The 21,091-nt window shown below is 48.1% G+C and overlaps 8 protein-coding genes across 8 annotated transcripts; 4 read left to right on the top strand and 4 right to left on the bottom strand.

The window, feature by feature from the left end:
* Positions 1–511: 511 nt before the first annotated feature.
* On the top strand, positions 512–3,438 carry EDB93DRAFT_219985 (general substrate transporter). Its single transcript, XM_041455755.1, has 18 exons — positions 512–621; positions 681–878; positions 926–968; positions 1,024–1,107; positions 1,156–1,255; positions 1,301–1,383; positions 1,439–1,497; positions 1,546–1,590; positions 1,644–1,647; positions 1,700–1,716; positions 1,776–1,866; positions 1,937–1,956; positions 2,008–2,259; positions 2,319–2,325; positions 2,376–2,663; positions 2,724–2,778; positions 2,837–2,995; positions 3,047–3,438. The coding sequence occupies exons 2-18, from the start codon at positions 685–687 to the stop codon at positions 3,241–3,243; spliced, it is 1,698 nt and encodes a 565-aa protein (XP_041309351.1). The 5' UTR covers positions 512–621; positions 681–684; the 3' UTR covers positions 3,244–3,438.
* Positions 3,439–4,406: 968 nt separating this feature from the next.
* On the bottom strand, positions 4,407–7,364 carry EDB93DRAFT_1135206 (calcium-activated chloride channel-domain-containing protein). Its single transcript, XM_041449104.1, has 5 exons — positions 7,027–7,364; positions 6,697–6,976; positions 6,243–6,644; positions 6,156–6,188; positions 4,407–6,124 (listed from the first exon to the last, which is right to left on the bottom strand). Exons 1-5 carry the CDS (start codon positions 7,263–7,265, stop codon positions 4,862–4,864), a joined length of 2,217 nt encoding a protein of 738 aa, XP_041309350.1. The 5' UTR covers positions 7,266–7,364; the 3' UTR covers positions 4,407–4,861.
* Positions 7,365–7,595: 231 nt separating this feature from the next.
* On the bottom strand, positions 7,596–9,055 carry EDB93DRAFT_219899 (uncharacterized protein). The gene is made up of 4 exons (XM_041455753.1): positions 8,807–9,055; positions 8,580–8,740; positions 8,276–8,527; positions 7,596–8,215 (listed from the first exon to the last, which is right to left on the bottom strand). Exons 1-4 carry the CDS (start codon positions 8,877–8,879, stop codon positions 7,649–7,651), a joined length of 1,053 nt encoding a protein of 350 aa, XP_041309349.1. The 5' UTR covers positions 8,880–9,055; the 3' UTR covers positions 7,596–7,648.
* Positions 8,974–9,804, bottom strand: EDB93DRAFT_219924 (uncharacterized protein). The gene is made up of 3 exons (XM_041455754.1): positions 9,703–9,804; positions 9,237–9,645; positions 8,974–9,126 (listed from the first exon to the last, which is right to left on the bottom strand). Exons 1-3 carry the CDS (start codon positions 9,731–9,733, stop codon positions 9,069–9,071), a joined length of 498 nt encoding a protein of 165 aa, XP_041309348.1. The 5' UTR covers positions 9,734–9,804; the 3' UTR covers positions 8,974–9,068.
* Positions 9,805–9,831: 27 nt separating this feature from the next.
* Positions 9,832–11,343, top strand: EDB93DRAFT_1135198 (PdxT/SNO family). Its single transcript, XM_041449103.1, has 5 exons — positions 9,832–10,019; positions 10,071–10,202; positions 10,250–10,449; positions 10,502–10,585; positions 10,641–11,343. Exons 1-5 carry the CDS (start codon positions 9,974–9,976, stop codon positions 10,893–10,895), a joined length of 717 nt encoding a protein of 238 aa, XP_041309347.1. The 5' UTR covers positions 9,832–9,973; the 3' UTR covers positions 10,896–11,343.
* A 339-nt stretch (positions 11,344–11,682) lies between these two features.
* On the bottom strand, positions 11,683–13,334 carry EDB93DRAFT_219720 (uncharacterized protein). The gene is made up of 8 exons (XM_041455752.1): positions 13,205–13,334; positions 12,729–13,147; positions 12,619–12,671; positions 12,529–12,570; positions 12,436–12,476; positions 12,019–12,379; positions 11,869–11,964; positions 11,683–11,812 (listed from the first exon to the last, which is right to left on the bottom strand). Exons 1-8 carry the CDS (start codon positions 13,249–13,251, stop codon positions 11,771–11,773), a joined length of 1,101 nt encoding a protein of 366 aa, XP_041309346.1. The 5' UTR covers positions 13,252–13,334; the 3' UTR covers positions 11,683–11,770.
* An 863-nt stretch (positions 13,335–14,197) lies between these two features.
* On the top strand, positions 14,198–15,346 carry EDB93DRAFT_1102639 (uncharacterized protein; the record flags this gene model as incomplete). The annotated part of the gene is made up of 6 exons (XM_041447230.1): positions 14,198–14,260; positions 14,341–14,409; positions 14,455–14,538; positions 14,751–14,984; positions 15,031–15,081; positions 15,140–15,346. 6 exons carry the CDS (start codon positions 14,198–14,200, stop codon positions 15,344–15,346), a joined length of 708 nt encoding a protein of 235 aa, XP_041309345.1.
* Positions 15,347–17,436: 2,090 nt separating this feature from the next.
* Positions 17,437–18,113, top strand: EDB93DRAFT_1135178 (uncharacterized protein; the record flags this gene model as incomplete). Its single annotated transcript, XM_041449102.1, has 3 exons — positions 17,437–17,630; positions 17,667–17,670; positions 17,760–18,113. Coding segments are annotated over exons 1-3 (448 nt in total), but the record flags the coding sequence as incomplete, so codon positions are not given.
* Positions 18,114–21,091: the final 2,978 nt, after the last annotated feature.

The following is a 21,091-nucleotide window of genomic DNA, read 5'->3' as shown; positions in this document are numbered from 1 at the left end:
GAATCAAATCACGGTCCAGTTGATATCTACCATGGCCAGGGTCTGGTCCCCATCTGTGGCACCGCAGGCTCTTCTACCGATATATTGTGAGAGTCACTGACTTGGGCTCCGTGCCAAGTTGAAACCATGAGACCAGGCCAAGCATTTAGCAAGTCATCTGCTTCAGCTCACGGTGATCACCTGCCAGTGCTAATCTAGGTGGTCATTCTCGTCATCTAACTACATCACATTGTAGCTTGCATGCAAATTCAAGACTTCTTGCCTGCTTCATGTCTTTCATTTATCAAGAGCCTCGCGACTTCAATGTTCACTAGGTTTCACACCTTCATTACATTTCGTGCCAGCGCTATATTCAAGAATTCGCTAGCCTATTTTTATTCACGAAACGTGTCTTGAGCTATAATACTCAACTGAACCGGGAGTTCTTCACAGAATCCACTTCAATTCTTCAGAACACATCACTGCCCTGCATCACAAAATCCGAACCGTACAATTCGATAGTCGACCTTATCTCCAATCATGAACGGCAGAACCATTTTGATCTCCGCAGCTGCATCCTGATCCCCGCTTTTGAGGTCATATCAGCAGGCATGGAAATAGACCCATTCGTCAGGATCGAAGGCGAGCTGCCCAAGTATTTAAATCTCGTCCTTCAACAATAAGAATCGGTGTCTACGCAGCACTATGTCTCTTCCTCTATCTGATCAGGATAAATGTTGGCCATCTATGGTAGAAAAGACTGATGTTAACCATGAGCAGATAAATCAACAATTCGACTTGGATCCAGCAGATATCGCTGCTCATACGCCCTCGTTGCGCGGTCGTAAGCTAACGGTTGCAGTGGCGTTTGTAGCAGGAACTGGATTCACACTCCTTGGGTGCGTCAAGTAACTCGAAATCGAAATCTTCTTATTTTGCGATTCAGATATGACCAAGGTGTCATGTCGTCACTAATTACGGGTAATCAGGTAACGACATATTCTATAGCTTGCATGCGAATATGTATATATCACATTCTAAAAGTTTGAAGCTACCTTTCCTGAAGTCGTAGTGGAGGCCAGCCACCCCAATCATGCAACTCTTCAGAGCTTCACAATTGCCATCTATGTATGTTTTCACCTTTTATACCCCACCTTTTGCGCTTATACAATGCAGGAAGTAGGCTGTCTCTTCGGTGCTCTTTCCAATCTTTGGGTTGGTGATAAGCTCGGTCGCCGTAAGACAATTGCTTTAGCAGGCAGCATAATGATGATCGGTAGGCGAACTATATTGCGTTTAGAGTACCAGCTAATTTTCTCAGGGGCAATCCTGCAAACAACTGCATTTTCTTTCGCACACTTGATTTTTGCTCGTATCTTCACAGGCTGCGGAACTGGTCTGATAGTCAGTGGTGCTTATCATTGGCTTCAAAGTCCTGCTGAAACAAATTTGTTTGTAGACATCGACAGTACCAATATATCATGCGGAGCTCTCCCCTTCTGCAAAGAGGGGTCGAATGTATGTCATTCATATGCGATAGATAAATAGCTCACGGAATCCTTCTAGGATTATGATGGAGGGGACTCTGATCGTGTTTGGAGTAGCTATTGCGTGAGTGTGTTACTGTATTGATTTATTTTGTTAAATTGATTGCTGTCTTACAGCTATGTACGCAAATTGTTATTTTCATTTGTTCACTTTTCTGACGTGGTTTTTTTAGTGGATTGATTTAGCACTGTATGTTCAGTGTCACGCCCAGGTTAAGTTTGACTGACCGATGACAACCATCAAAACAGATTCTTCGTAAATTGGTCGTCTGCTCAGTGGAGAGTTCCGATATCGCTGCAATTAGTGTTTGAAATTATTGTGGTGACATGCGTCGGATTTGTGAGTTCTGTTTCTCCCCTGAAAATGTGTATACTTGTGCTAACGGATTCGATCTGGCACCCTACGTAAGCTTCCTGAGTCACCGAGATGGTAAGTTTTTGTCATTCTCCGTGATTTTTGCGAAGCTGATCAGAATCTTAGGTTGGTAAAGCACGGCCGAAATGCAGAAGCGATGGCGGTTATATCCGCAATGGAAGACAAACCTCCCTCTGATCCAGAAGTTCAGCGCACTTACTACGGCATTCGTGAGGCTGTTGCTGTTGAAACATCTACTAGTCAAGGTTCACTACGTGAACTCACTACCGGGGGTCGCAGCCAGAACTTCAGACGAACAGTCATTGCTGTGGTATGTCAGATGATGCAGCAGCTGACTGGCATCAACCTCGTTACCTAGTGGGTATTTCAGCCCCCTTGATGTGACTTGTTGTGATCTAAAAATGCGCTTTCAACAGTTACGCTGTATGTTATGCGACCACATAATCTACTGCGGCAATACTGAGATCACACAGACCATTGTATTCCAGCGTCTTGGTCTCTCCGATGTCGACGCACGCATTACCGCTGCTGCCAATGGCACAGAATATTTTCTCGCTTCTTTTATTGCTTATTATGCAATAGACTATGTTGGCAGGCGTCAACTCATGCTGATTGGAGCCATCGGTCAATCTATCGTAATGCTGCTCTTGGCTATCTTAGGATATATCAACAATGGACCAGCCCAGATTGTGAGCGTAGTCCTGTTATTCGGCTTCAACACGTTTTTTGCTATTGGGTGGCTTGGAATGGCGTGGTTATACGTGAGTACAGCAACGGCAATTTTTAATTTTTTTTTTGGTTGACTTTTCGGCGATTTCCAGTGTGCTGAGCTTGTTGGGCTCAGAATCCGTGCACCAACAAATGCACTAAGCACGGGTTTGTCACTCGTACGCCAAGACATGGAGATAAATCCACTTACCTATTCTTTTCCCAGCGTCAAACTGGACTTTCAACTTCGTCGTCGTAATGGTCGTTGGCCCATCCTTCAACAACATCTCCTGGAGAACCTACATCGTTTTTGCAGCCCTGAATGTAGCCATTATTCCAGTTGTTTACTTTTTCTTCCCTGAAACCGGCGGTCGGTCTTTAGAAGGTGAGTTTTGTGCGTCTTTTGTCCAGCTCCTGGTTAATTGTTTCATGAAAGACCTTGACGTTATGTTTGCATTGGCGCATATTACTGGCGAAGATCCTGTCAAGGTTTCGCTTCGGAAAGACGTCCCGCTCGCCGGGTCCCGAGAGGCGGACGAAATTCTTGGTGTTAGTACAGGCGTTCAATATCATCATACGACAAAACCCGCGACGTCATTCTCGTTATCGAGTGAAGCGAGGACACCTGTTTAGGGTTGGTTGCCGTTGAATCTGAAGGTTGGGTGTGTATACGTAATCATGAAGTACGTGACCCCTTTCAGGGTTGTCCGAGGTGCGAATTGGCTCAGTCGAGTATAAGTTGTTTATGTATCTCGTAGTCATCAATAGAGCAAACCGATGTGGTCGTCCACGTGTTTATCATATACAGATGACAATTCTCCGTCACGCTGGTCCAAATCAGATAGCCTATCGGCCGCTTGCTGTGGTGTATAAACAGCCCCAGTCCTGCTTAACTAGATGTGTGGCGTTTATACACGCGTCTCATTGGCGTCCTAGTACCGACAGCCTCATGTCCATTCTACCATTGTGACGAGGACTCTTGTTCATCCACCCTGCCACCCATCACCGCATGACATGTTCCGTATATACTTCCTCTATGCATTATATGACTCAGGCTTTGTTTTTCTCATTGCACCCAAGTCGTGAGCATCAACAACCTGAAGTAGCTTTGAACGCTACAGGTTTGCATCATGATGTGTCATGTGTGCGCTGGCACATTTGTAGCCTCACACCTGGTGGTCTGTACTTTGCCTTACTAGTCGATGAAATGGTATCTCCGACGTGCATCAAGAACGAGGAAGCCACTGAGAGACGCACTAATTGCTTACCCTCATCCACAGCGTGTACGGGATCTGCTCGGCACTTCGCTGATGTGTCCCGTCAGGTATTCAATACCATCTCTCTGTACTGCTTACTCCTTCAGCATGCCAATCTCCCCGGTCTGGTCGCTGGCCCAATGGTTCAGGCGCTTCAGCTCTTGTCAACTCAACACTCTCGCTGCTCCATAAACTCATGCGTAAAATGACAGGTGTGTTCCAATTTTATCTTTCGGCCACGTCACCAACACCGTGTAATCTTCAGTAGCATCGGTCGTCATCGCTGTCCCACGTCGGGATTTTGTGGATGGCCTGAAATGTGGAACTTGGGTCCCTTGTTTAGGAAACCGAAGATGGCCACCAGTAGCTCGGTCTATGGGTCGGGTGGAGGTTGCAGGTATACGGCTAACATTCCACCCTGTTCGCCCCTCATCCCTCCGGGTCCGGGGAAGCCATCACCAAGAATCCAGTCCCGCGAGGTCCTTGACCTGTTCCGGTAGAGGAGATGATGATGAAGACAAAGAACCTCAAGAGCCGAGGTCATTAGCACAACACAGCGCGCTCCGGCTCATAATAACGACCGTGATATTAAGACATGTCCTAGATAATTGAAGAGAATGAAGATGTAAGCAAGGTGAGTATCTCCGTTTGCTCTCGTCGTTCACGTCTTTGATGCAAGGAGGCTCGAGTACAAGAAACACATCATTGACATGATTGCAATGTGTTGACGGAACAAGGCCCGAGTACAAGAAACGAATCACGACATGATCGTCGTCTTCGCTGGCCTGCCACTTGAAACCGTTTAGTCCAATTTAGTCCGAATCGCCTGCCAAATGCACAAGACTGAGAACTCCCATATATCTACAGGATATCATCTCTGGGATCGCGAAGGAAACAAAAACGTTAGTGACAATGAAACCCCGCCGAAATAAAGATACCAACGAGATATCCAGGTCCAATGCCAAACATAATTCATCGACCCACGGTCCGACAACTCAAACATCTTTCAGCATTTTCCCTATATCATCCATACCCTCGTCTATTGTCCAGAAGGTGGCCCACTCATCCTTCTCGCCCGTCACTTCCGAGATCATATTTTCGCTAGGCGTGCACTGCCCGAGGCTACTCAGATATTTTTCCTTCATCTCCCTCTCCACGCGTTCTGCCTCCTTCATCTCCTTGCTTCCTGTCCATATGGCACGTTTCAAGACATGTCGGACGGCGGCACGCATTACGAGATAACCATGGGACGCTAACATCGCGATCAACAGAGCGGACACGAGAAGTTCCCGGGTTCCAGCGAGACCATTGGGTCGTTGATGATTCAGATCCTGTGACTGATCAGCCGCATTCGTATTCACCATGGTGCCCGCCTCATGCTCCTGTTGATCAGGGGGACGGAAGAGGTATACCAGTGCAGAGTTCGTGAGAGCCGACAACCATGTTAGAAGGGATAGAGACTCAAGCCATGGCCCTATCGTATCTGTTCGAACAGGTGTCGGTCGTCGGGTGTGCACCGTGATTTTGAACGCATCAGAGCGCGCCTCAATGTAGTTGTTGAAAAGTGCCATCGCCGGTGCAAGTGGCCATATCGTTGACCAAAGAGCGACGTAGCCAAACTGTGTCACCATCTCGCTGTAGTCCGTGAACACATCATACTCTGGCAGCACCACTTCGCTCCGAACGCGCTCGAGGAATTCGCGCTCCTCTCTACCGTGTGCATCATGCCCTACAGGTTCGTCATCAAATGCCACCCGCTTTTTTTTCCCGTGTCCCTTTCCGCTACCATTCCGAAAACCTTTCCCATTGCGGAACGATTCCACGGCACGGAGGATGTATGGCAAGCCAATAGCTGTGAAGGTATCCACCACTTGATTTGTGACCGAAAAGGCGAACATCTGTTCCTGAAGCCTCGATGAATTCAACATGCGTCGCGCGTTTCTCCTATCCGACTCCCATAAACTGAGTCCGGCCGCACTGATTTTGTTTCCACTGCTTCCTCTAGCACCGAGATAGGACGTGGCGTTGAAATTGACATTAAATTTCTCCAGTAAGACCAACGCACGATGACCACCTGTGGACAAGTAGGACTGGACAAAGTTCATGACACTTTCCCCGAAAGGGACATAGACGAATGCGGACAGTGCAAGGCCAAGATATGCATTCATCGCAGAGAGCGCGAAAACCTTCAATGAAAGAGACCAACTATGATTCGATTGATGTTTGTGATTTTCCCAATCCGTGAAGTTTGTGGCGAGCTTGTGGATACATTGCTAGCAACCGAGGAACAAGGAGCGAGAAAAGTATCGTTGGGGCGAAAGACTTAAACGAACGGTGCTCAGAAAGGCGGTAAGCAGCAGGCATAATGAAACTTACCACATATGTGTGGCCAGGACCCTTGTAAAGCTGGGTCACAAAGGCTTCAAGGACGAATGTGCCTGTCAATATAACCGCCAGGATAGTTGCAAAGAGTAGTATGACTGGTAGGCCAGCCATCATGCGCATCTCCTGCTTCCACCAGGGGAAGCTCGGGAGATAATCAGCCCTCCGCTTTTCCACACGCCACGAACCACGGATACACCATCTGATTGACAGGATACGTTCCTGGAGTCTCCACCATTCGACGAACGCAATTGACCACAACAGGAGTAAAGTGGAGTAAGAAGCAGAGTAAGGTTTTCCCCAGAGATAATAGATAGCGCCCAATGCCGCGGGAAATATTAGAGCCCGCGTGTATGCTGTGAGGAAAAAAAAGTAGAGCGCAACGGAATCTCCGAACTAGGACAACTTCGTTATAATGATGTACAAGGAACAAAAATAATTGACAAACCTGGTCTCGAATCTTTTCGAGTTCCACGCTCTCTATTCGGTGCCGCGTCCATAGGTGGATCCAGTGATCATTGAAGTCATGATCGTGAAGTGCCATCACAGACTCCACAAGATTCCACTCTTTTCGCCCTGGAATGATACCCAAGCCTCCATCTTCGGGAGTGGAAGAAATGAATCCGTGGATTAAACGGATACGGTCGGCAGGAGATAATGGGGCTGATTCAAAGTCGTTCGTGGACGGCAACTTTGACATTGGAAGTCCGTACAAAAAGTCCGAATGTCTGGCATGCATGCATGAGAAGATAGACGGTGAACTCGTTGTGAAACTCACCGTTCACAATGAATAAGGTTCGCAAGCACATTCTGCGGGCAAGTCACCAAGACTAGTAATTGACCCTGGCTCTCTCCACGCCTCCCAACAGCCTTGAGGCCGGCGCGTGTGAGCGTATTAATGAGCTTAGAATACTGCTTTTCTGCCTTGACAGCATTCTGGCGCACTTGCTCTTTAGAAAAGCTGGCTCCTTTTTGGATAGCACAAAAAACGATGACTACGTCCACATGAGGGGGCATGTTCAGGGCACACAGTAGGCGCCCTGTCTATGGTTCAGGTTGTATCGCGAGTGTTGGTGTCAGGACTAACAGCTAGAGAGATGTTTAGTTCGAGCTCAATATGCAAAAGATCTGGCGGAAGCATTTTGCAATTGTACCTCGTGTTGTTGTTATCTATTTGTAAATTTCCAAATTCGTGGAACCTGGTGATGCAGCAGGCACAAATAATTCATTCCATACGGCTTCTGAACATACTAAAAAGCGAAAAAGACGAACAAGACTACCGTACTGCATATAAATGTATATGAAAGGTCCACCATCTTCATGCGTACACGGACCAGCTTTTGAATTGATAAGTTAGTTGCAATGCAAATCCAGCGACTCGGACTCGGATGTCATGAAAATTAGCGCGCATAGGGATGGTAGCTGTGCTGCCCTCGCTGTCCCGCACGTTGTGGACCAACGCCAAGACCACCAGGACCACTCGGACTGCCTTGTGCTCCTCGTGGACCGCGTGGAACATTCGGACCCAGGCTGGCAGGCCCTGTAGGTGTACCACCGCCCCCCATACCCTGTCCCCCTCGCCCCATTCCACCACCCATCCCTGGTCCTCCACCCATACTACCTGCTATTGCGGGGCTTCCCATTCCACCTCTGCCCATGCCCATGCCTGCGCCACCATAACCACCCATGCCACCCATCATACCCGGGTTGATGCCAGGGGTCATGCCTGGATTCATACTCATACCCATGCCTCCCATCATACCACCTCCGCCTGCCATTTGGAACATGCGGGTGTACAACGCGGCAAGAGCCTGGGGATCAAATGGAGTGTTGCCCGAGGGTGCTGCGGGCATAGCGTTAGCTGCCGCATTGAAATTTCCGCCCTTGTTGGTGTACTGTTGTTGCTGACCACCGTCCTCATTAAAATTGTCGCGCTGATAACGCGGTTGCGCTAGTTTCACATCAATCTTAAATAAAGTGCGTAAATGAATGAATCTATCTATAGATACGGCACATTCGTCACATACCAATTTCCCATCGATCTCTAGGTTCCCAAAACCGAGGAAGGGCTGGACATTTGTGTCTTCAAATGAAACAAATCCAAAACCCTTGCTTCTCCCTGTCTCACGGTCTAACATGACAGTCGAATCAATGACCTTGCCAAACTGCGAGAAGAAGTCTCGCATCGACTCGGACGTCACACTCCCTGCAAGACCGCCGATGAATAATTTTGTGGCGCGTTGGTGCTCTTGTCTAGGTATTGCTCTCTTTGGATCAATCTTGGGTAACGGGTAAATAGAACTCCAATGCTAGATACAATATTGTACGTACAATCTTGCCATCTAAAAAGTGCTCCCGCACCATCACCGCATTAACGCTTGCGGGATCGTCAAAGGTCAAAAAGGCGAAGCATCTCGACCGGCCAGCAGCATCGCGCATGATCGTGCATGCATCTACTCTACCGAACTGGGAGAAGTAATTCCTGAGGGACTCTGCCGCGAACGACCTTATTTTAGTACTACCGAACGGTACAGAGCAAGTAATAATGATGTAAGTACCATCGGTTGTGTCCCAGTTAAGACCGCCAATGAACATCTTGCTATAGATAGTGTCGCACGCGCGAGGCAACATGGTCGAAGACACGAGGTATACGTTCGGACGTCGGTAATTGAGCGTACGATATGAAAAGCAAAGCTCGTTATTAGTTTCTGTAGAGACAGGGGTTGTTATGACAGAGGAGAAAAGGGAAGACGCTACTGTCTGTTCGCGTTATGGCTAGCCTAGCTTAGACTGGACGTAGAGAACGCGAATATGCTAGAGCTAGACTAGTCGTCCTAGTCGACATAGCTGAGTAGCTAGCGTGACGATGACCGAGCAACTACGTCGGCATTATTGACCGTCAACGACTACGATCCAATATTTCCCAGCAAAAATGCATGACCCAATTTTTTTTATAGAAAGTTAGTAGAACTGTCCTAACCAACTCACCCTTCGTCTTTCATCTCTGAGGGCCGCACACTTCTCTCGTGGCTATGTTGACGGTCATAACTACCCACACCTTCATGTTGGCCCATGTCTGCTGCATAGTCGGACTGAGGTTGTTGATAAGTCGGAATTTGCTGCGTAGCGGGAGCAGTATAGGCAGGAGGTCCTGATTGAGCGGTAGTTGATGCGTATTCTTCGTAAGTCTGTACTGGATAGGTCTCCGTTATAGGTGCTTTGATGGAGGCGGCCGGCACGACCGGTGAAGGCTGTTTTGATTGTGGCAGGGGAGCCTTTATGGTGGAAGCAGCAGGTACTTGAGAGGGCGCTTCCGGCAGAACAGACTCTTCCGCTTTAGATTGGTCGCCGTTTTCTGCTGAAGTTGGAAATTCAGACTCATCGTTGCCGTAGAGATCTAGAAAAGTGACAAGTCAAAAAAAATGGACAGTTCGCAAGCTTTGAAAATATATACCGCCATAAAGGTCAGCGTCAAGCTCAGACATGATGGTGGTTGCAGTGAGAGTGAAAAAGACCTTGGGTCTTAGTCATCGTGTCATCACTTATGCCTAAAAAAGTCCCACGCCCTGCACCGCGCGGGCCGCGTCGGCCAACAGCCAATTTTTCTCCTCAAAGACCACATGTTTTAACTGACTCGATCCGTATCATTCCGCCTAGAATCCGCAGTTGTTCCCGTGAGTTCTGCGACGTGTAAACAGATCGCTTCAGTGTCTGTCTTTCTCATCATGACCTACGTCCAGGCCAGCAATAACGTTACCATCGGCATACTAGGTAAGTATGGTATGTGTGCTGGCATAATATAGACTTATAGGAAAAATCCAGCCCTTCAAGGAGCTTTCGCAGAACATAAGACCGCCCTGCAAAAGCTCTCATGCCAGAAGAAAATCGCAGTTGTTCTTGTTCGGACTGCAGAAGATCTTTCAGCATGTGATGCTCTGATAATCCCCGGAGGAGGTAAGATCAACGTCATTTTATCTAAATTTACTCACATCACCCGATAGAATCCACGACTATTGCATTCCTCGCTAAGCTTTCTGGGCTTTTAGAACCTCTACGGACGTTTTTGCAGAAGAAGCCCGTCTGGGGAACTTGTGCTGGAGCGATTCTTCTTGCACAGGCAGTCGAGAACACCAAAAAAGGTGGTCAGGAGCTTCTTGGCGGAATATCAGTTACCATAGCTCGGAATGGTTGGGGTTCACAGGTATGAAAATCATGTTTTGCAGTCTTTTCTTTGTTGATACTGTCTCGCCAAGGTCGAGTCTTTCGAAGCACCTCTCTCAATAGACGGTCTGCTGGATCCAACCACTCCTTTTATGGGTGTATTCATTCGTGCTCCTGTGCGTTTTTTGCGCTCATCCATATCGTTGTATTCATTGAACTTTCATCGAAAAGGTTATCTTAGCTTTACATCCATCCACCGAGAACCCACCAATAGAAGTCATCGCTCGCTTACCGGTTAACCTGGTGCCAAAGTCACAGAAGCTGATACTACATGACGAAGGCGACTCTAGCCCGGACGATTCACAAAGTATCGTCGCATTACGGCAAGGACAACATATGCTCACCACATTTCACCCGGAGCTCACTAAAGATAGTCGTTTTCATGAATATTTTGTGCGGACTTGTGTTATGCCTACCCTCCTGTAATATGGCATTGCCGCTCACTGTTGCCATGGGTTGACTTGTAATAGACGGGGCCTCATAAGGTCCTTAATTGGCAGATAGCAACCTTGGGAGCGCGCGCACTTGTCTCTGAGGACAGCCAACAACAAATCCAGACGAGAGCTGCAAAGGGAGACAACGTGTCACTCTCGCGATGAGCTTGACAAAAGCCTTTAACCAGCCATTGCTTAACCTTTAATATCAAAGGCACAGTGGTACTACTGTCGAAGGTTGCCGGTCTCCTGATTGAGGCCGTGTTTCAATAAGTGCAGTTAAGTGCACTTGGCAGGGAAAAGTACAGTGTGGTAGACAATAACTCATCCCACCCTTTGTTTCTAAACCCTCTGAAACCGAGACCAAGATCAGAATGTGCTGACCCGGTTTGAACATTTATTAATTCTCCCTTACGCACTCCAATCGATTTGCTTCATACACTGGCGTCACTAATTTAATCGTTGTTCGTTTGTTCCCAGCCCACCCAGCGGCTCATTCCTTCAGCGTCCAGCCCGAGCTAACGCTCAGACCCAGCCCAACCTTACGACGCCTTCGCACTCGATTCGTCTTCACCTCACGCAACAGTCGAAGTTGGAGAGCTAGTACGGGTACCGACAGTATGCGCGCGCGTCTAACGCAGCTGGTACTGAGGAATTCGAGAAGTAAGGGTGGACATGCCGACTGTGCCTAGACATGCATGGGTTTAGGCAAGATATGGACTTAGTGTCCAACTTGAAGGTCAAAAAATACAAGCGAACAACTCCGCAGACGCTGAGCCTTCAATTCAATGTCATTCGCCATGGTGTTACATTTTTCCAGCCAGGTAATACGAGTACATATCCACGAAAACAACACGATCTTCACACTCATAATTCTCTCACAAGACACTTGTGAACGACAGCCTCGACCTTGTGAAAGCGGTCACTAAAAACATCGACATCAATACGAGCGAGGAAAAGATCACCTGAGCCAAGCTGATCAGCTTCGTCTCCACACCAGCTGATTGTTCCGCCACCACCACATTGGCCTGGTAATTTTCGACAACACGATCGACTCCAAGCTGGATGGAGTTATGAGAGTCAAGAACGCAAAGATTCGTCGACACTTGGCCTACCTGCTGGATCTTCTTCCTGCCTTCGCCGAGATTCTCAGCATTAAACCATGTGTCGACATGCTGGTCTCGCTGTTCGCACACGTTATCGACAACGATGGTGCTCTGTTGGACGCCTGCAACCTCGAAGTTCTTATGGTACACATTGTCGACGACAAGGGTGCTGTGCTGCACGCCTGCGGCCACCAAGTCCTTGTGTAGCCTCAAAGAAATATCTTTGGCGCTGATATTATCCTTGTCCGCGATGCTGCGAACTTCAGCACGATGCTTGGTAACGTAAAGCTCGCTGTCGACTGCTTCTAGAGCAGAACCAGCGATGAGAGTGGGCAGCACGCTCATATCGCTGAGATCGATCATTCTCCCTCTATCACACGTAGTCAATTTATTGATGAATGATCGAAGCCAGTATGATCGTCTTACCCCGTTCTCTTCGCTAACCCTTGGTAGAAATCACGGCCTCCCTGCGTGATCAATAACGCATCTGACACGACAGCATAAAGAAAATGATCTCACCTTGTGATCGTTACTCAGAGTAGGCTCGCACGCAATCACATGCTGTGTTGAGATTAAACTCTAGCACGAGATGTAGAATGATCGACATACCAGAGTGATACCAGCTATTCCCATGCTCTTCGCAATACGGAGCGGGTCGTTTTCTAATTTAGCATTAGTCGCTGATCCATTATGAACTGAAGAACAAAAGTATGATTTACGAAGTGGACACCCTAAAGGGAAGCCGTCTCCGTCGTTTCTGTCGTCATTTATGACCCCATGTGGGAGTGAATCGGTAACCAGCACCACAACCTTTGTCGCTCCGTCCCTCCAGTCAGCCTTGTAGGCAGCGGCCAGAGCATCACCTTGACAATCAGGTAGATCTCCACCGCCTTCCGCTTTTAAGCTGGCCAAATCAGACGCAAAACTTGCAACATCGGACGTGAAAGGGTATTCCTGGATGACGAAGCTGTCCTCTTCAGGAGGGTGATCGCGGAAGGCAACAAGACCGAATCTGATGTCTTCCGGGGCGAAATTTTCCCCAGATAAAAGGGTGTTAGAGATCTGGTTGATCTCGTTGCGTGCGGTGTCGATGTAGGGCTGTTGATTCTCTGTAGCGTCTTGGAGGAACATGATATCCCTGAATTAAAATTGCGATGAGCGACATGCAGCTTTCACGCAACAAAGCAATCCTCACAATGACGCATTGGTGCGGTGCACCTCATTGGAAGTAGGAGTGGACATTGTATAAAGTGTAGTAGACAGATTCGAGCGAGAAATACAAACGACTCAACTGTTAAGTGAGTCTCGAGGACTCTTATATATGAAGGAAAGATACATGTAGGGTGACTGACCCCAAAGGACTCGATTGACCCTTCAAACAGTGAAACACCGTTTATTGGATGCTGTGTTAGGCAAATGTGTTGTCGTGCGGCGGCTTGACATTTCCATTGAGAATTGGGGTTATGGAGCTACCTGAAGGCTGATTGATTGAACATGAGGCTATGGATATTAAAGGTAGCACCGTAAAGATGACTTGGATCTGGCTTGCAAAGTAATCAGTTTCTCTGTGCATTGTAGATCAACATGCGAATCTCCGGACGAAGAAGAATATTCCATGTTTCTATCTATCAGAATTTTTTTCTTTGGAAGCCAGACAAGAGTCGTGAGCCAGGTTAGGACAAGCCAGCTCTAGGCAATAGCACATGATGGACTGTTCCAGGATGATCAACTATCACAAAGCGGACAATAATAGACAAACCCGATCCTTTTGCCATAATGCAGAGATCAGTCTGGACAAAGGAGAATGGATATCGTCGAACCTGCCAACCGAAGAGGAAGAGCGTATGGATGTCTGCTCTCTCTCGCACCAAGCTCCCTGTTACATCGTGCCAAAGACGCCGTTATCAATTCTTCATCGGAGAGATGTGATCACCTTCAAATTTGATATCGAATGGTGGAATTCAATACTTCGCTTTGTGGTAAGGTTTATGGCAAGGCTATCCCTGCTGTCACGGTTCCCTTCAAGTTATTCCTTCGGCAATGGGCATATGACTGGCAGTTAGCGCTTAAAGAACTTAGCCAACGTGTTGGCTATGCTTCGGTCAACAGTATTCGGCTCATCCTAGAGGTCCTCTCCTTTCTCACCTACTTCTTGCACCCACTTCGCTCGCAGTAATCGTCCGCTGTCATGAGCGACAATAGGCCAGATCCTCCTCCAGAAACCTGTGAAGCAACCATTCCTGAAAGCTCGGTATGTAGTCTCAAAGGCTTACTTGCTGTGGATGAGCGCTCATGAAATTCATCGTTGCTCCCGACGCTTTCTTCGTCCAGAGCCAGCCCAGTAGTCGAGTCAAACAGGGTACTTGGAAATTTGCGAAAAAGATCACCAAGAAACTTTCTGTAGGTAGCTTGCTGAGTTTCCTGATTCTGGCTGACATCGTGCAGAAACGCTTCAAGTGTTCCCGCAAGCGTATTCCTGCGATCCAGAATGTCGGACGTCAAGGTGCTTCATCCAGTGAGAACATCCAGGTAGGTGCTTGAAATCGTATTCCCAGTTCATTGTTTTTGATCAGAGGCGCCCAGGACACGTCACATCCGCATTCTTCCATCAATGACAAGTATCCCACCACATCTGAGAATCTCAGTGGCTGCGTCAACCAAGGGCTATCCGGAGAACCTGCTTCGAATGTACTTGCATCCAATTATTTAGTTTCTATGTCTAAATTTTGTTGGTCGCGCAGGTTCTCGACGTCCACTCTAGCATAGAGGAAATCTCTGGTCCCAAATCAGTTGATGCCGAACTTCAGGGTGCTCACAAGGCTTTAGAAAACATGAAAACACCCTGGAGACATGCGCAGCCTGTGATATCCGCTGTCAACAATGCCCCAGCAGGTCTCACTGCCGTAGATAATTTCCAGACCAATTACCTCCAACCCCTGAAAATTTTCGACACTGCTATCGACAAGATCGCAAACGTATGGGCTGCTCTCCTTAGTTGGTAGCGAACTAATCAAGTTATAGGTGCATCCATACGCAAAGATGGCGTTGGGCGTACTTTCTGCTGCAGCCAAAGTACGTTCTATCTTTCCCGGAAATCTACCTCCCGCTCAGAAGTCATGGTTCCATACAGATTATTCTTGCTCAAGCGGAGCGCGACGAATCAGTAGATCGCCTTCTTCAAAAATTAGATGAAGTTTATGGTTTCATTACCCAAGACGATAATCTTTCCAGGGTTGAATCGATGCGTGATGTCATCGGAAAGATTGCTCAGCAGACTCTCGAGTGTGCCCGTTTCATCAGGGAATACTCGGCGACGAAAAGTTTCTGTGGGTCATAGCATTCGCAAACCGGTCTTATGCTTACTGTGATAATAGGGAAGAGAGCCAGTAAAAACATCGTCGCGGAAACAAACGATATCATCACACGGTACAACGATGCCTTGGATGGACTTATGCAGCAATTTCGCGATCAATCTCATCGGGACGTAGCTATCTTTGTCCAGTTTGCGGGTGAGGATTCCTGCATGTCTCTAACTTTAATTCTACTCATACACTCAAAGGCGAAACACTCGATCTCAGCGGCATGACTTATGCAGCGGGCGCAGGACTAAATACTGCGAAGCAATGTTTGTCAGGCACTCGTACGGACATTCTCTCCGAAATCACCAAGTGGATCAACAGCAGCGGAGATTCTGTTCCGCGTGTAATGTGGCTATCCGGCCCTGCTGGCAAGGGAAAATCAGCCATCGCCCACACTATTGCCAACTGGTTCGAGGAAACGGGAGGCCTTGGTTCATGTTTTTGTTTTGATCGGCATAGAGAAGCAGATCGTCGCCACGAGAAGATTTTCTCCACCATCGCGCGCGATCTTGCCGATCGTGACCCGGGGATGAAACGCGCGTTAGCGGATGCAGTCAAGAATGCAAACGCTCTCAAGAACACGACGGACATTATCCAGCAGTGGCGGAAGCTTCTCATGGAACCGCTGAAGAAGTTCTCTGGGTCAAGTGTAGGGCCTGTCTTGATCGTGATAGAAGCACTGGATGAGAGCGGTGGAGTGGAGACGCGGAGTAACCTCCTCCGCATACTTGCCGGTAAACTTCAGGACAATGGGCTTCCCCAAATCACCGAACTCCCTTCCAACTTTCGGATTCTCGTCACCTCTCGCCCACTTCACGATATCGAAAAGGAATTTGAAGGTGCTGATCATATTCTACGGTTGTCCATGGACAAGATTCCAGCAGAAGTGGCGGAGTCCGACATCCGTGCTTTTGTATCTAACAAGCTACAAGGGCTGCCGCGTTTCGGGCGCAAGGAGTTTGCACGCCTCGCCGCGAAGGTCGATGGACTTTTCGAGTGGGCACGTCTTGCATGCGAATACATTAAGGCAGACCTTCCCGGCATAAACCCAAGGGCTCGCTTTGAAACTGTTGTGAATCGTGAACCTCACCAGTGGACAAACAAGCTGTATGATATGTATCGGCTTATTTTGACAGATATCTGGCCACGAGATCAGTATGGCGAGAACGAGTACCTGGAAGCACTAGCGCAGTTTCGTTCTGTGATGGGCCAAATACTTGCCACATCCGAACCCCTCCCTTTAGATTCACTGAATGCTATGCGGCATCAATTCCCGGACGACAACGACCATTACGAAGTAGACGTAGTAATAAAACACATGGGATCCCTCCTCAGCGGTACCACCGACTCAAATACCCCCATCCGACCTCTTCATGCGACTTTTCAAGAATTCCTGACAGACAAATCATCCAGTGGAGACTTCTTCGTCGAGAGAACGAAGGCGCAACAACGCGACCTTGCATTTGCATCATTACGAGTGATGATGGCCCGGCAAGATGGCCTTCGCTTCAATATCTGTGGCTTGAAGTCGTCCTACCTCCCTAATTCCCAAGACACGGAGCTGTCTCAACGAGTTAAAACATCCATTTCCCCACATCTATCCTATTCCTGCCGATATTGGGCCACGCATGTCCAAACAACAGACTTTGATGATAAGCTCGCAAAGGAAATAAAATCACTCTTCGACGACGAGCGACAGATGTTCTGGATTGAAGCACTCGGAATTCTCAATGCAATCAGAGGTGCAATTTTTGTGCTTCCACTAGTTGCCAAGTGGCTGAAGGTGAGCACATGCCTACGAGGCAGTGTCGGACGAACAGCTCATAAATAGATACAGGGTCATTCTGGATACGAAGATTTATGGTCCACCACGATGGATGTACAAAGATTCATTCAAGTGTTCGGGGCCATGATTTTGCACAGCACACCACATCTGTATTTATCAGCGCTCCCATTCTCGCCCGTCAACTCCACCATGGCTAGCAAATTCACGGCAAGGTTTCCGAATACCATTCGTCTAGCATCTGGTCGTGATTTGAACTGGACGGTTGTTCAGGCCATAATCAATGGGCACACTGGAGGGGTTCAGTCAGTCTCGTTCTCACCAGATGGTACTCGCATCGCGTCTGGTTCACGGGATAACACTGTGCGGATGTGGGATGCAGCGACGGGACAGCCATTGGGTGAGCCCTTGAAGGGGCACACTGGATATGTTTGGTCAGTCTCGTTCTCACCGGATGGTACTCGCATCGCGTCTGGTTCACCGATAAGACTGTGCGGATGTGGGATGTAGCAACGGGACAGCCATGGGTGAGCCCTTGAAGGGGCAACTGGACAGTTTCATCAGTCTCGTTCTCACCGGATGGTACTCGCATCGCGTCTGGTTCATGGGATAACACTGTGCGGATGTGGGGTGTAGTGAAAGTGCAGCCATCCCCCAAGTCAAGAGATCCAGATTCCTCCACATCTCTATTGCATCAAAGCACTGTACCTCCCACCCAATTCCCCGAGTCAAGAAAGCCAGATTCTTCCGCATCTCCATTGCATCAAAGCACCGCACCTCCCACCCGAGAAAGCCATGTCATCCCAACCTGTAGCAATCGCCTCGTTTCTTTTTCATCCAGCTTGGAACACGCTCTGCCCAACCCCACTGACTTGCTCGAGCCCCCCTCTCACCACGATTCTGATTCAACCCCTTTCTTGCCGCAGGCTGATGGATGGGTGATGGGACCCAATCATCGGCTCCTTTTCTGGGTACCTCCAGCTTCCTGACATCCATTTTATTCTCCTGACACTGCAATGGTAATCCCGAGAGTAATGATGTTCCGGCCCGGCTTGGCTCGAAAGCCGTGGCTTCGGCCTGGCTTCAGACGGCTTAGGCTTGCGAAAATTCGAGGCCGGGCCAAAGCCGCCAGTGATGGCTGGCTTTGGCTCGGCTTTGGCCTGAGCCGCGGCCCAAGTACTGAAAATGGAGAAACATGTTCAGCAGATAATTTACATCATGGAGTCAGCATCTGATTCTACAAAATCCTCATCTCCCTCCAGAAGAGCATCCCAGCCCTCCTCATCCCCATCTTCGACATCACTCAGCTTCTCGTTAGCATCCATTTCAATATCAGAGTCCTCGAGAGCTTCCTCAGTTGATGATGAGGGTCCAGGCTCGCGGAAGAGTAGATCATGGCGGAGGGCACATTTGACGCACTGTAGTGCCTCAACGATGTCGCCTTTGAGGCGGTTGCGGCGCTTGCTAATGGTAATACCACCCTGTGAGAACGCGCGCTCACTCGAAACTGACGACACCATAATTGAGAGGTAGTCACGAGCTAGTGAGGTCCATACTGGGCCATATCTGTGTCCATTAATCTACAACAAAGACTGGTCAGTATTGAGACGAGATAGACTTGGATGTGTACTTACACCCCACCATTGAATTATGCTCATTCCAGGCGGAGGTTTCGTCTCTACAGCATTGACATAGTTTTCAAAACTGGCATACCATGGTCTAGATGGATCTGTATGGGTGACGACAGTCTCGTCATTGTCGTCTTCATCGGAGCTCTGCGCCTCGCGAATTAACTTCTTGAGTCCGCTAGCCTTGCCTTTCTTGACAAGCGAAGGTTGCGACATGGATGCTGCCTGGCCCAATTCAAGATAGCGAGCCTCAAACTAAATGACTTGTAAGTGATTGTAGGCTGGTGAATAACTTTGTCCAACATACCACTCGTTTCGCGCAAGCGAGAACTTCGTCTTGCAAATCCTCGGGCCAGTTCTTCTTGAAGTACGACATTTTACCCGTTGGATCAAGCACTGCATGGAACATGAGCATCACGGATACATGGTAAATGGAACATACACATAGTCATGACATAGGCCGGGGAGTCAGTGGTCTTATCATAATACTTGTCGAGCTTTTGTGCAGCGGCATGCAATGCTGGTGTGAAATGTGAATATTTTGGCCATTCCGCACGTGAAGACCAAGCTCGATGGAGAGTCTCGAGTGCAGGGATAGCAAGATGTAGCGTAGTAGTTGATTCTGACGAGAAGGCCTGCTGGGCAACGTCTGCATACTGAAACATTAAATCAGCGGTGGCACAATATCAAATAATGAAGGTAACATACTGATAATAGATCGGCAAATTTACCAACACGGGTCCATTCATCTGGCGCCAGCGTAAGGAAGTCGATCTTAGCCCGTTTTGTCAAGTCTCGCTCTTGTAGCCCCATCTCATACACGAAGATGTCAACATGCTGTTGTCAGAAATTAGACATTGCATTATTGAACACTGCAGACTACACTCACCTCTTTATTGCTTTCTGCACGGTTGACCATCACATAGGTCGAGGACCAACGGACCTTCATATCCAGAAGGAGTTGTGTAGGGTGCGAGACACCAGCCTTGACTTGCACTGTTTTGTAAAGTTCCTTACGTTTCGCAGATGATCGCTCCTTTGAATAATTCAGTAAAACGTAATGTGCGAAGAGATATCAATCACCTTTACGCATATCGAATGTATGAGTCCAATCTCGTCACGATTTTGATGCTTGGTGGTATCCGGCTCATGAGCATGGGGATTGTGAGGTTCATAGTGCGGAGATTTGCTGTATGTACTGATCAGTACTTGGGTGCCGAGATTAATCACATGAGCGAGACAGCTGAACACTATGTGAGCACATATCAACTGCAAAACAAGTGACTTACTTGATCCTTCGTTCATAGCAAGGGAACTCCTTTTTGTGATGCGCTTTATAGAGTCGAGCAAACTTCTCGAGCATTGTGCCATTGTTAGAGGCATTATCACAAGTGACATGGCCCAACTATATATCATGATTAGACTAGTAAGCCAAGCAGAATGCAAAAATGACATGCCTTATGTGTGATACCGACGCGATCTAAAACTTTGAACAGTGTGCCACCGAGACGCTTCCCATTGTGTGCGTTGTTGAGCTGGGTAAAGCCAAGAAGTGCGCTTTCGCACTCCCATTGCATCGTTGACTTCTCTTCGATCCAGTGGCCAGTGACAGCGAAATATCCATCAGTGTTGGTGGCTTGCCACGCGTCACAAGTGATATTGATTGCTCCGCTAACAGCAGTGCTCTGTGTTGGCGGATGAGATGTGGTAAAGCACACGCTGAATTGTGACATACATTTAACATCGTCCGGAGTCTCATCAAATGATTCTTAAATATTCATATGATCTCAGTGTGGGTGGCTTTGCGACCGGGGATTTTGACACCATTTGTTGCCTGTGAAGCAACATCGATCATCTCCTGGAACTTCGGGTGTTTGAGGGCTTGGATGGGCTAGATGAAGGCGTGTCAATGGTCATACTATTAGATCAAGCAAAGCATACATACTTGGTCCATCACGACCAACCATTCAATTGCAGCTTGTTTGAATAACTTATCCGAGTACGGTATGACTCGTTCAGAGAGTTTGCGTTCAGTCAGATGCGAGTTAATGGTCCGCTGTGCCTGCTCGGCCTTCTCCTTGCGGGCCTTGACGTCACCCGGTAACATAGACTCGAAGGAGTTCTCCTTCGCCCATTGTCGATACTTTCCCTACAGTATAATCATATATATATATGCACAATGAATATATGAAAGAAATTTACGCACCGCAAAATTTGCTTCAGCATGACGACGAAGTGTTGTAGCTTCGTTCACAAGTATACACTGTTTCCTATTAATTTGCTGTGAGTGAGCAAGCGCAATCATGACCTTA

This window comes from Suillus bovinus, assembly GCF_016758785.1.
Source record: "Suillus bovinus strain UH-Sbo-P2 chromosome Unknown EDB93scaffold_16, whole genome shotgun sequence".
In the NCBI taxonomy this organism is placed as follows: domain Eukaryota; kingdom Fungi; phylum Basidiomycota; class Agaricomycetes; order Boletales; family Suillaceae; genus Suillus; species Suillus bovinus.
This window is presented reverse-complemented; position numbering and strand designations above follow the sequence as displayed.